The 14,901-nt window shown below is 31.9% G+C and overlaps 1 protein-coding gene across 1 annotated transcript in view; it reads left to right on the forward strand.

The window, feature by feature from the left end:
* Positions 1-14,901, forward strand: part of Gabrg1 (gamma-aminobutyric acid type A receptor subunit gamma1) — a 93,700-nt gene that overhangs the window by 23,657 nt on the left and 55,142 nt on the right. Inside the window, exon 3 of the mRNA XM_047567570.1 lies at positions 12,206-12,273. Coding sequence (XP_047423526.1) covers positions 12,206-12,273 — 68 coding nt within the window. The remainder of the gene's footprint in view (positions 1-12,205; positions 12,274-14,901) is intronic.

Raw genomic sequence — 14,901 nt, forward strand, 5'->3', positions numbered from 1 at the left:
AATAGATGTAAATATATGTGAGCTTACTATTCTACTTTTCTCAATTTTGATAAGTTGAACTTCACAAGGAATTTAACCTAAAATTTCAAATTTGCTAGTACTGAATTGTTTTATGTTATCTTTTGTGATAGTTTTAATTTTGAGTTTCCCCTTTGTTATCTGTTATTAGTAATCTGTTTCATCATTTGTGCATTAATCTTGATTTTTTCTAATCTTAGTATTGTCACAGAATCAAATTTTGACTTTGTCAATTTTCTGTGTTAAACAATTATCTTAAATTTCATTGTTTTATAATGTTTGATTTATTATGCTAATCTCTTTTCACTTAATTTTCTGTTTCACTAGGTTGTTTAAGCGATTTTTTTTTTTTTTTGCGGTGCTGGGTATCAAACCCAGAGCATTGTGTTTGCAAGGCAAGCACTCTACCAACTGAGCTATCTCCCCAGCCCCTGTTTAAGTGATTTTATTTGAAAATAAATTCTATACTTAGTAATGTGGTATCTGTACATGAAATTCCCATAACCCCTTAACTTTTCTGTTTCTTTCATGACTATAATAATTTTGAAGTGTACTGGTCAATTGAGTGCCTCTGAATTTGAGTTTTTCTGATGTTTTTATTATTAGGGTGAGATTATGCCTTTTACCAAGAATACAATTGTGATATTCTGCCCTTTCAGAGTGTTACTGCAGTAGGTCCATGTGTTAAAATATTTTAGTATTTGTGATGTTAATTTGCTTATGTGTTTATGGATGGCTTCTTTTGAATTTCTCGACTGGAAAGTACTTATTTTCACCATTTTGGTTTTTTAACGTGTTTTAACTATGCAAATGTTTCTCAGTGTACTCTTGGCGAATGCTCTAGTGTCAACCAGTGATTCCTATGTGTGACCTTTATTGTTATGCTGATTGCCATCATTCCTTCTGTGTGTGTTAATTGTACTTCTGCCATAAGACAGAGTTGTTCTTTCTCCTCCATTTACTTGTTTATTCACTTACTGGCATCAGTACAAACTCAGAGACACTTGTTTATTTTATAATTTATAAGCCATTAATCTCATCATTTATTTGTTATGCATTATTAGAGATTTAGCCACTGGAGCCTCTTACAATTTAGTTCCTATGTCCTTGCACAAATTCCATTATTTTATAAGTTCCCACTTTCTTTCTAATACATCAGACACTCCAGGTCCATCTGGACCCATCAATAGAGCTCACTATTCCTCCTAGAATACTCAGACTCTGCTCCCCCCACTTTAAGAATGATATTTAGAATTCAAGATCTAGGAGCTTGTTACACTCATTAAAACCGAGTGTCATGCTTTGTGACCTTCTCGGTGGATAGAATTATGTAATAAAATGTGCTCTACACACATCCATATGCATCTATATTTCTCTTTTCTTTGAACATATACCATGAATCATGAATTTGAACTGATAACTCTGATTCCATGTTAAACACCACAGGATTCATTCCAGCCTTTGTCTTTTCCTTATTTGTAACTCCCCTTTTCCAACATGAGAACTTGACACTCATGTATCCTATTTGCTCAGTTCTAGTAAATACATAATGTAGTTTTAGAACTTAATGTATCTCTGTATATTGTAGATATTATGAAAGCAAATTAAACAATGAATAAAATATTTATATACAATTCTTCTTGTCTTTTGTTTTGCAGAATATAATCAGAATACTCTTTCCCAAATTTAATTAGGTTAGTCTTTCTTCAACTTTCCTCCAGTGTTATTATGTTCCTCATTTTTAACACAGTTTGATCCAAGTGTTACTGGTGATATTCAATTTTCAGCTCATCCCACATTGTGGTTATTTTAAATTATTTTTATATGCATGGGGAATTATCGTGGTTCTTATAGTCAGAATCATAAGTGAATATATAATCTGTGGAATGTCTCTATCCTAACTTAAATTCTGCCTTGTTTCCATTTCTATAGAGCTAACTAAGGTCATTTGTTTGTACTTAGTCTTCTGTGTGTTCATTTGCACAAACAAACAAATACAGCTCTATTTTCTTATGTACCCTTTAGCTTACATGAAAGGCAGACTATTATTTTGCATTTTACTGATTTTCACTTAGATCTTTATTTTTTGATATATGCATTGTAGTAGAATTATGACTTATTCAATCATTCTCCTATGAATGATTGTTTCCAATAGTTTGCAAATACCAAGAAAGTATGTATATGTTTTCATGTTATTGATTACTTAATTCATGGTGAATTTCTAGACAGTGGAGATCTGTCAAAATATATATGCATATTTAGTTTTTCTCAGTATTATTTGACAACTTCTTTTCCCAAAGACTTATGCCATTTTTAATTTCTATCAATAATACATGAGGAGGCCTGTTCCCTAGCAGTCCCTACATCAGGATAGCCTAACTTATAGTTTGGGCAATCCTGATAGCTAAGAAGTGGTTTCTCATTGCTGTTTTAATTTTTGTTTTCTCTAATTATATGTGAGAGAGAATGCTCTGTGTTTGAGTTTCAATGTAATATCACTGTTGGAAATTTTAGGTTTATTTTTATTTCCTATTTTTAAATGGATATTTGGGTTTTTAATCCCTAACTTTTAAGAGTTGTTTTTTTTTTTTTTTTTATACATACATAAGGGAATGTAGTGGGCACCATAAAAGATGCCAAGTCATAATCCCCAGAATGCATGTAACTTTAGTTGGAAAGATGATCATTGCAGATATAATGGAATTAAAGACTTTGAGATTAGGATATCGCTCGGAATTACCTAGTGGGTCCCAAGTCCAATTACAAGAATCTTTATCAGATAGAATACATAAAGGTATGAAAGAGATGCACAAAGACAGACACATAGAGGAGGAGATATAAAAGTGGACTGCAGAGAAATGGGATTGGTGCAACTACAAGCAATTGGAATAAACAAGGAACAGATTCTCTCCAAAAGCCTCTAAAGGGAGTGCAGTCTGTCAACACCTTGATTTTGGGTTTTGGTATCCAGAACTATGAAAGAACAAATTGATGTAGTTTTAAGCTACCAATTTTTGATAATTCTCAACAGCAACTCTAGAAAACAATACAGGATTGCTTGCCCTTATTTTGTGATATATTGTGCAAATATTTTCCATCAGTTTATCAGTTTTCTTTTGGTGTTGTTTATAGTAGGTTTTTGTTGTAATTTTTCTATTATTATTTATTCAGACTTGTCAATCTTTTATTGTCTTTGGACATTTAGTCATATTAAAAATCATCCCCTATACTGAGTTTAAAAAGGAATTCATCCATGTTCCTTTCTAGTGTTTATATGCTTTTATTTTTTGTTCCATGATCTTTTTGGAGTTTATTACTGTGCTCAATGTGAAATACAAATTTAATTTTATTCTTTCCAAATGGCTACTATGTTGACTCAGCATTATTTATTAAAAAGTCAATCTTACCTTTGTTATTTGATATTTTAATGAGTTATTTGTGCTACCATATTTAGTGGTAGAGATTCAATGGTGTATTTTCTTTTTTAGTTTTATTCTGGCTATCCTAGTGTATTTTTATATACCAACTTTTATTACCAACAAGTTTAGTTCCTTAGAAAAAAGTATCTTTATTGGAATTGTATTATATTTTGAAAAATCAACTTTGGGATGACAGACATCTTTATAACATCGAGTTGTCTGATATAAGAACCAAGACTGTCTTTCCATATTTACTATCTTTCTTCATATTTACTGTCTTTCTTCATATTTACTTTCTGTTTTTTAGCAGTGTTTAAAAGATTTATTCACACAGATTCTTACATTTCTTAAACGTATTATTCTTTAATTTTTTTATTGTTTATTCTATTTAGTTATACATGATTGCAGAATGCATTTTGATTCGCTCACTTATCAGAGAAAACATTCAGTCTTTGGTTTTTTGGGATTGGCTTATTTCATTTAGCATGATATTCTCAAGTATTAAATTTTACTTTTGTCACTACAAGTAGTGTTTTCTTGTCCATATGTCAAGGACTATTGATTGATTAATGTTCGTTTTATATTCTAGTACTTACTTACTTTTTATTGTTAATTATTAATTCTCTGCGTTTTCAAAATATATTGTCATACCTCTGTTAGTTTTTGTTGCTGTGAACAAAATACCTGACAAAAGCAACTTAAAGGAGGAAATGTTTATTTTGACTCATGGTTTCAGAAGTTTCAGTCTGTGGTCAGCTGGTTCCTTTACTTTGGGCCTGAGACGAGGCAGATCATGGCGTAAGGGTATGGTGGAAAGCTCCTTAACTTGTGGTAACTGAGACACAAAAAGAGAAAGAAAAGAGATGGGGACAAAATGTACCCTTCCAGGGAATATCCAGTGACCTATTTCCTCACTAGGCCCCACATCCTACATGTTTCGACACCTACCAAAAATGACATCAAATTTCTAACCTGTCAGTGGACAGATCTACTGCTATGGTCAGAGCCTTCATGATCCAGTCACTTCCCAGAAACCCCACCTGTGAGCATTGCTGCATTGGTGATCAAGTGTTCAACACAGGAGCCTTTGGGGAACATTCCAGATTCAAACCATAACAATAGCATATATATAAATGGATAAATGGATATTTTTAATGCCAATTAATAATATTTATTCATAGTTCTCTTGCATATTTTCTTGTTTTCTCTTGGAATACATATTTGCAAATCGAATTTATACCTTATGGGGGTACATCTTGTAATATTTATCTTTTAATCTCTTGTCAATAGGTTTAAATTTTTTCTCATTAGTCTTTGTTTCCTAAAGTTCTTCTGGTCATTTCTACCTTGAGTAGATATTTCAAGTTGTTTTTATATGCTGAAAATTATTTTTTCTGTAAACTTGATCCTTGAAGGACAAATTGGCTGGATACAAAACCCTTGGTTCATGTTTTTTGTCATTGAATTTCTTTTCAATAGGTTATTTCACTGGTGACTTGCTTTGTTGAATAATTTTGAGAAGTCTGATACCTATCCAATTCTTTAGCTCTGTTACCCTTGGGATTTTTCTTTATATATAAACTGAAGAGTTTTATAGTTATGTTTCAAAGTTGTTCAGCTTGGTTAATTTTTTTCCCCAAATTTCTGATAATTCTTTTCATAATGCAATTTTAGGTTTTCTTTCTACTCTGGGAAAAGTTTACTTATAGATTTATTGATTTATTCTACATTACAGTGTAGAATATTAGTTACAATATTGGTTTTCATCATGAATTTCACTAAAAACTATGCTAATCACACTCTTACTTGTGTTTGTACCACTTTGTTCTCTGGTCTTCTGACTTCTGTTTTTCACATTTATGTGTTTCAGATTTTTTTCGTGCCTATTACTAAATTTTTTAGTGTATTGATTGTTGGTCATCTGTAATTTTATTTTTCTCTTCCATTTCTTTCCTAAGTTTAATCAATTTTCTATTCATTTCTGCCTTTTTGTTTAAGAGGTCAGGGAGTGCATGCTTCTTTCTTGCTTTCCAAACTTAAGTTGAAGTTATTTTTTCCTGTACCTAAGTACATGTTTGAATACATTTAACCATTTGAAGTAGTTTACCATAGGATGTGGCTGAGAAATGTGTTTTGGGAATTTTTCTACCACTGATTTGTGTTGGATCTAGTTTTGTTATTTTGCAATAATAGTGTTATCATTTATATTGTGGTTTGTAGGTGCTTTATCAGATTATCAGTTGATTGATTGTCCTCTTATGTCATAATAACAAAACCCAGATACTTTGAATGGATATGTTGCTGTGGTGGTGCTTGTTCTCTAGTGGGGTAGATATCATATTTTTGCAGGGGCATAAAATCCACCTCTCTTTGCTTCTTTTTCCCATTACCATCCATTTTCTAAAGTGGATTTATGATTTTCTTTTTGATATTTCTCTGCTGAGGAACAAATATTTTTAAAAAAACCTAAAAAAATAAAATAAGTGCTCACATATTAATTGCATATATTAGTGAGATTTGCTGTTGTATTTTCATACATGAATGCACTGTGCATTATGTCCATCACTCTTCCTCTCCTCTCTCCCTCTTCCTTCTGTCTCTCTCCCCATTCGACTTCTGCTGTCCCCCTAATACCTAGTATTAGACTCTAGTAATCCCTTTTCTACTTGTAGGAAGTAGTTTGTGCTTAACAGGATACCTTCCAGTTTCATCCATTTCCCTTTATTCCAAAACCTGTAGGGTACATAAAAAACAGTGCTAAGAGGGAAGTTTATAGCAATGAGTGCCTACATCAAAAAATAGAAAGATTTCAAATAAATAGCCTAATAAATATATGTCAAGTCTTAGAAAAGCAAGAACAAGCAAAACCCAAAATAAACAGAAGAGAAGAAGTAACAAAGAGCAGAGCAGAAATAAATAAAATAGAGACTAAAAGAATAAGAAAACGGAACAATGAAACAATGAGTGAGTTCTTTGAAAAGATAAAGAAAATTGGGTCTGGGGATGTGGCTCAGTGGTAGTGCATTTGCCAGACATATCCAAGGCTCTGAATTTGATGCACATCACTGGGAAAAAAGAAAAAACAAACAAAAAAAAAAAAAAAAAAAAAAAAAAAAACAGACAAATTTTTATTGAGACTAACCAAAAATAGAGAGAAGACTCAAATAAATAATATTAGAGATGAAAAATGAGATATCATTACAACTGGTACAAGAAAAGTTCAAGGAATCATTAGGTATTACTTGGAAAAATTATATGCTAATAATTTGGAAAATCTAGAAGAAATGGACAGATTCCTGGATGCATAGGGCCTACGAAAATCAAATACCAAAATAGATCAATAATGAAGACTTTGAATGAGTAATAAAAAGTCTCCTAAAAACAACAAAAAACTCAGACTAGATGTCTTTACCACTGAATTTAACCAAATGTTTAATGAAAATCTAATATAATGCTCCTCAAATTATTTCCTAGAAATGAAAGAGAGGGGACCCTTCCAAACCCATCCTATGAGGTCAACATTAACTAGTATTAAACCCTGGCAAGTACGAAATAGTAAAAGAAAACTGTAGACCAATATCCCTAATCAGCATAGATGGAACAATCTTCAACAAAATGTTGCATATTAACATCATATTGAAAAGATCACATGCCATGATCAAGTTGATTTTATTCCAGGGATTTGAGTATAGTTTAACATATGCAAATCAATAAAAGTAATACATCACATAAATAGGATCAAGACTAAAATGTCCCATGATCCTCTCAATAGATGCAGAAAAAGCATTTTATATAATTCAACATCCCTTCATTGTAAAAGTTCTGAACAACTTAGATATAGAAGGACATACCTCAATATAATAATATATATGGCAAACCCATTACCAACATCATATTGAAACAACTTGTTTTGAAGACTACTTTTTCACATCACATATGTTTAGAGACTTCTTTTCTCTTAGTTCTTGTTCTGGTCTTGGAACACATTTCCAAATATTTTCAAATTGGTGACATGCTTATTCTCTTCAGTGGTCCTTTTAGATCTATCACAAGCCTGTTGCTGACTCCCTTTTTCTCTCTTCTATACACTTTATTTCAGTCTACAGTGTTGATGAAAAAGTGGTACTGTAGAGTTCTTGCTAGTGTTTGATTTTCTTTCTTTTTTTTTTCACTTTTTTATGGTCTTTTGGAAATTTGGACCTTCTGTCTTCAAACCATGCTGAGGACATAATTTTTGTCCACCACTATTTTTCTATTTTTGTTGTTCTGTATGTTTTTGGAAGAATATTTGGAGATGGAAGAATATTTGGAAGAATATTTGGAAGAATATTGGAAGAATATTTGGAAATTTGTAAATATTTTCTTAAGCACTGCTTTAACTATTCATATTTTTTTCCTTTGTAATTTATTCTTGGGGACATGGATTAATTATATAAATATTGCTAAGTTTTAATAACTGGGCTTTTATTTAGTAATCTTTATCGTTGATACGTAATTTAATTGTATTGTGACTGGAGAACATGCTCTTTCTAAAGCTTCCCTTTTCCTGAGGAATAATTATTTCAGTTGTCTGAACTGTGAGTTTAGGGTTGGTAACAGAAACCTCGTACCTTGGTGGTTCCTGAAATAGCTGAAATTCCCCCACGTTATTGTAAATGCTTAGCAACAGCTTGTATTTGGTTTGTGGGCATCACCTCATCCACATGAACACTTTAGGGATTAGCAAATACCGTCAGGGGAAGTTGCCTGTTGAAAGTTCAACTAAATGTCTTGTTGTTTCCTTCCAGCCCTTACTCCAGTGTTTCTCTCCAGTCCAAGGAGATGATTGTAAACTGTGATGTGGGCCTGGAGTTTTCTTTGTTGGAAGATGTTTAGTTATAAATTCAATTTTCTTAATAAACGCAAGCTTTCTTTAAGCAAATAAAGATTTCTTCTACCGTTTTTTTATTAATTTGTTTATTTATTTTTGGTCAGTTTTACTATCTCATAACTTGGTTTTCATTCTTTTTTATTTTGAAAAAGTTATTTCCTTAAATTTCTTCCTGACCAATGGATTATTTTAAATACTTGCTTAATTTCTAAATATTTTATTGTTATTATATCTATTTTAAATTTATTTTTACCTCATATAAGTGTAGCACAACCATCAAAACCAGAAAGATGATATTGTTATATTTACTACCATTGAGTACTCATGTCCAATTTCCATTTACCCTAGAATGTATTTTCAGGCTTTAGTCCTAAAATAGTTCAGAAATAGTTATTACACCTTTTTTCTTCACTAGTGAATTTTATCAGATATGTAAGAAAGAAGTAATATAAATCTTATAAAATAATTTTTAGTAATAGAAAAATAGAGATTCACAACTCATTTCACTAAGTCACTATAATTCTGATAACTAAACCAGACTGAGACATTTTAAGAATTGAAAGATATTAAATAATCTCTCTCTTAATATATCAGTTGAATGGAATAACATACATTGAAGAAATAACTCTAGTATCTAGATCAGTGGGGCTATTGTTTTATTTATTTTTAATGACTATTCTTGCATGAGAATGTGAAAGAAAAACCCTATAAAACTGCTCCTCAGGATTAGAGATATTAATTGATTTCATTGATTTTAAAACATAAATGTTACCAAAATCTACATAACCAGTTGAAAATTTCTTAGGAAGCTTGGAGTATGGTGACTAAGAAAACATGGTTAAAATCAATTGAGGAAAAAATATTTTGAGTATTGCATTTTAATTTATATTTTCTTATTGATAAACCAATTATTCACATCAGTGGTTGACTGTACTCAGTTTTGCCTTAGTTGCCTAGTAAACAAATGTGGAAATTTTATTGGTCTCACTTTTTTCTTCTTTTTAGATATTTAAATTTTTCTTCCTCTTCCTATTCTGTGGCTGCTCAAGTTACTTTGAATCTTTGTTCTTTGTATCTACTCACTCCCTCTGGGAGTTTACCTACTTATATTCTGGTGGTGTACTTAAAGTGAAGTACTTAAATAACTACACAGAAAGAGGCCTTGCAAAAATAACCCAGTGTCATCTCTACCTGCCTTTTATATATTAAAAAAATGTAATCCACTATAACAGTACATGGGTTTCTGACTCATTGTTACACTAATGCAAAGTAAGATGTTGGATCTTAGTGTGTATTAATGAATTGAAGATAATCTGTGCCTACTTTCAAGACATTATTAAATAGTTCTGGAATGACAATTCCTTTTCAGTTGCATTTTTCAAGTTTCGTATTGAAATGCGGTGTTTTTCCTTTTTGAGCATCATGAAGATGCTGAAGTTGAACAAACTTTGTACTTAAAAAAACATGAAAAGCATCATACTAAGAAAAGGTATTTTCTCACCTTCTAAGAAGTTTTAATTTTAGTTTTATCCATAGTATTATTCATAGCATCAGTCAATCGAAGTGGTAATGACTCATTATTAAGGAGCAGTTATGGATTTCTGTTGGTTTTCTCTTAGTTACACATTTTGTCACATATAATCACCAGCTATAGTTTTAAGATTAATCTGAGATAGTTTGTTTCACTTTTGTCTTTATTCTTCTTCAATTTATGGGCATGCAAATTAAAGTACTAGATCAAACGTTAGAAGCATAAAATTATAAAATGAGTTACAAAATAACTACAAAATTCATACTTTGAAAATATATATTTATTTAAAGGTTGCTAACGAAGTATCTTCTTTGATGATAGCTGTGTTCTACCTTGAACTTACTGTCCCATTCTAGGTGCAGTTGTTTCATGTTGATAACGTCCCCATCGATGTAGCTCATATGCTAAGGCCAGATATATTCATCCTATAGTTGGTTAAGAAATTTTGATATCAGGAAAGTAGGATAACTAATATACTCAAAACTTTCTGCATTGCAAATGTGACAAGCATGTCCTTTAACTAAAATTTTTCTCAAGAATCATTTATTTCTCAGTATAAACAGTCCTGAGTACTGTGCAATAAAGTCAGTAGCTTACTTAATATTTGTTGATTCATCAGTATAATTGAAAAAAATCTATGTAAGAATGGTTATGTGCTTACACCAGTTATAATTGCTTTGTAAATGGAATTTAAATACTATTGTATTATTGTTAATTGGCTTTTGAAAAAAAAAAACACTAGCTGTAATTAGCTTCATTATATGATATTAATTGGCCAAAATGTATAACTTGTCAGAAATAAATGGCAAATAATTAAAACAACTCATCTCAGAAAATATCATCAACCTAAGTTAAATTGTAAAATCCTCTATAAATTACATAGCCTACTTTTATTTGTATTATCTAAATCACCATGCTCTGGTAGATTTCATTAAAGGAAGCTGTTTTAGTCCGTCTTTTCAGCACTGTGAACAAAAGACCTGAAAAGAACAATGTAAAAGAGGAAATGTTTATTTTGGACTTATGGCTTCAGAGGTCTCAGTCCATAGATGGTTGACTGTGTTGCTCGGACCCCAAGGTGGGCAGAGAGCTCTGCTCACCAGGGACAAGACATATACCCCAAAGGCATGCACCCAGTGACTTATCTCGTTCAACCACATCCTACCTATTATCACCCAGTTAAACCATTTCACTGGATTAATGCACTGATTAGGTTTAGGCTGTCATAAAACAATCATTTCATCTTTGAACTTTCTTGCTTTGTCTCACACATGAGACTTTGGAGGACACCTTGCTTGTAAACCATAATAAAACCCAAAATCTCATTAAAGGAAATCCCAAAAGGGAATCAGGACATCTAATTCATCATCAAATAAGGCACTGCTGTGGATATTTGTTAATTATATCATTTGATTTATGTTTACAAAGCTGATGAGTTCCATGTATTTTGATAGAATATAAAAATATTGAATGTATTTTTTAAAGACTAACTGCAAAAATACTAATGGTTACATACAATGCATAATAAATAAGGTCCATAGGGATGTCTATACAATAACTGAGAATTAAGTAGATAGATGTCTTACATTGGAAACTTGAAGCTGGCATTCACCAGTCTAAAGGAATGTTGCTAACAAGGAAGAGAGGAAAGGGGTATGCACAAATACTTGTTAAGTTCCTTTGAGTCAGACCTGGAGGTACTTTCTTAATAGACATTAGGTCCTCTAATCCTAATAGCTATATTACAAGTTCCAATGTGTGCTAGAATTGGCTCATACTGGTTCACATATTAGTCCAGTTCTGAATTCAGTGATTTCACATTGGTATGTTTAATCAGACATTGTAGGAGTATTTGCAACTTTGAAATCAGCACAAGCTACAAATTAGTGCATTTTTCTCCTCTCTGACAGCAAGTTCATTAAGCATTTAGCAGAACATTACTGGTAGGCAACAGGTAGAGTTATATACTATTTAAGCTCTAGCATACATCCTAATTCCAAAATTCTACAAGTTAATTATCTAGCAAATATTTTGTTGAATTAGCTTTCTTATTTTAGGTAGCTCTAAATATCTAAATTATATTTTACACTGGACACCTTATCTTAGGTTACAGATTAGATATTTTAAATATCTAAATTATTATCACATTGGAACTTTTTAGTTAAAAACATTAATTTTTAGATGAATCATTGATATTTGAATTGAAAAAAATTTTATGTTTTTGAAATGGACCATGTGTCTACATTTAATTGTAAATATTTTATAATTTTATAATTGAAATTAAAAAACTGACTTTTTAGGATTTATTTAAAATGATGATTTCTCTAAGATAATTTCTGATAATATTCTCTTCATGGTGTTTTGCAGTGAGGCCCACAGTAATAGAAACTGATGTTTATGTAAACAGCATTGGACCAGTTGACCCCATAAATATGGTGAGTAATTCATATTAAAATATAGATATCTTGACTATATGCCTTCATAATACAATGAATATATAATTTTTGATAGATAATACAGAATAAATTCAGATCAACATATGCAAATATTCTGTGGTAGGTTTTGGCAATTGGAACTAATATATCCCTTATCTAAAAACCGTTATGGGGCGCAACTTAAGAACAGACTGATCACCACTGAGAAGTACAAATTTGAGAGTCTGTATTAAGGAGGCCGGCTGACTGTCTCACACAATGCCAAAAAAAATATGACTATTGGGAGAACAGCCCTGACCATAGGTATAAGAACCAAAAATCACATCAATCCTAAGTGTCTGTTGCTATGATTCAAAATTACACATTAACATCATGAGATCATCGACAGAGGGGGGAGTAGGGAATGGGTCACGTAGGTACAAACTAAAGAATGATTACTAATAACCACATAATTAGTTTACATGATACATTGATTAGGAGCAATAGAGATCAAAAGAGAGCAATTTTTCATCACATAGGAATTGTCATTTTATATTGTTAAACACGTCATGCCAAGTAACTGATGATGGGCACAGAGGCAGGGTGTTCCCATGGGAGAAACTTATTTCCTACATAACATGGAGTGTCAGAGCAAAATGGAGTCTGTTTAGTCAATTCCCTCATAGTCTGGCCTGTAACAGTCTCACGGAGCCAGATCTATCAGCCCATCACAAAATCTAGCTTGTTCTTCCAGTGTTCTGAATTTAGTAAGACTATTCTAGGACACAGATGATTGTCACTGGTCTGTCAAGAAGGGATCTCTGAAGAAACCTGGAAAAAGAAAATTCAAAGGCCTGAGGAAAAAAAAAACAGTCAGTCTGAGGTGGTGAGGGACTTCATGACAGAGAAAGCAGAGTGCCCCAAATCAGAGAAATGGAATGGCCTAAAAAGATGAGGAGAACTTCCACAAATTTGGTGTTGACTGAAATATAAAGGAACTCAGACTGAAAAAATTAAGGGCCTTCTTTAGTGTGATCTTGTAAACCATCATAATAGGAAATTCATTCATTGTGTTATTATTTGTATGCACTGTATCTTTTGGAGTAAAAGAAATGTCTGGAAGCTTTCAGCAGGTGACTGTTGTGGGCAGATTGATATTCTCATTATATTACTCATAACAGTATAGAAGATGGATATAAAAGACCAAGATAAGAATTAGAGACACCAGTTAAGAGGTTGCTGCATTAGTCTGGGTAATGGATCTCCAAGGTTTTAAACATTAACATTTGATCTAAAGCAGACAATAACACATTTAAGAAATATTAGGTGAATTTTTTAGATTTGATGACTCAATGACTGTATGTGGGCTGACCGCAAATTATAAAGCTGGATGATTTTGAAGATGGTAGTGACGTTATTTGAGACAGGAAATCCAGGCCCAAAATGCAATAGGCACATTCAGGAGGAGTTGTCCAGCAGTGATTTATATGATAAGCCTGCTCTTCAGGGAAGATGCTAGAACTGATTATCAACATAAATCAGGAAGGAAAATGGGGCAACCAGCATACAATTTATCTTAAAACCACAAGAATATGTTGATAATTCAAGAGGATAATTAGATTAAGAAAAGCACAGTTCTGAGGATCAGACCATATAATGAGATCAATGTATGCAAAATACAGGTGAAAGTATTGGAATGAGCTCTTCTTTAAAGGTTTTGTAGGAGTCAGTTGAGAACCCATCTAGTCCTGGACTTTTCTTTGTTGGTAGGCTTTTGATGACTTCTTCTATTTCATTACTTGAAATTGGTCTATTTAAATTGTGTATGTCCTCCTCATTCCGTTTAGGCAATTCATATGTCTCTAGAAACCTTTTGATGTCTTCGAAATTTTCTATTTTGTTGGAGTATAGATTTTCAAAATAGCTTCTAATTATGTTTTGTATTTCAATCCTGTCTGTTGTGATATTTCCTTATTCATTCTGAATTTTAGTGATTTGGGTTTTCTCTCGTCTTCTCTTTGTTAGTGTGGTTAAAGGTTTATCAATTTTGTTTATTTTTTCGAAGAACCAACTATTTTGTCAATTTTTTGTATTGTTTCTTTTGTTTCAATTTCGTTGATTTCAGCTCTGAGTTTAACTATTTCCTGTCTTCTACTATTTTTGGTGTTGGTCTGTTCTTCTTTTTCTAGGGCTTTGAGCTGTAGTGTTAGGTCGTTTATTTGTTGAGTTTTACTTCTTTTATTAAATGCGCTCCATGAAATAAATTTTCCTCTAAGTACTGCTTCATAGTGTCCCAGAGATTTTGATATGATGTTTCTTTGTTCTCATTTACCTCTAAGAATTTTTTAATTTCCTTCCTAATATCTTCTGTTATCCATTCATCATATAATAGCATATTTTTAATCTCCAGGTGTTGGAGTAGTTTCTGTTTTTTACTCTTTCATTTATTTCTAACTTCAATCCATTATGATCTGATAGAATACAAGGTAGTGTCTGTATCTTCTTGTATTTACTAACATTAGCTTTGTGGCATAATATATGGTCTATTTTAGAGAGGGAACCCTCCCAAACTCATTCTATGAAGCCAATATTACCCTGATACCTAAACCAGACAGAGACACATCGAGGAAAGAAAATTTTAGACCAATA

Source organism: Sciurus carolinensis, chromosome 10 (genome assembly GCF_902686445.1).
Source record: "Sciurus carolinensis chromosome 10, mSciCar1.2, whole genome shotgun sequence".
Classification (NCBI taxonomy): domain Eukaryota; kingdom Metazoa; phylum Chordata; class Mammalia; order Rodentia; family Sciuridae; genus Sciurus; species Sciurus carolinensis.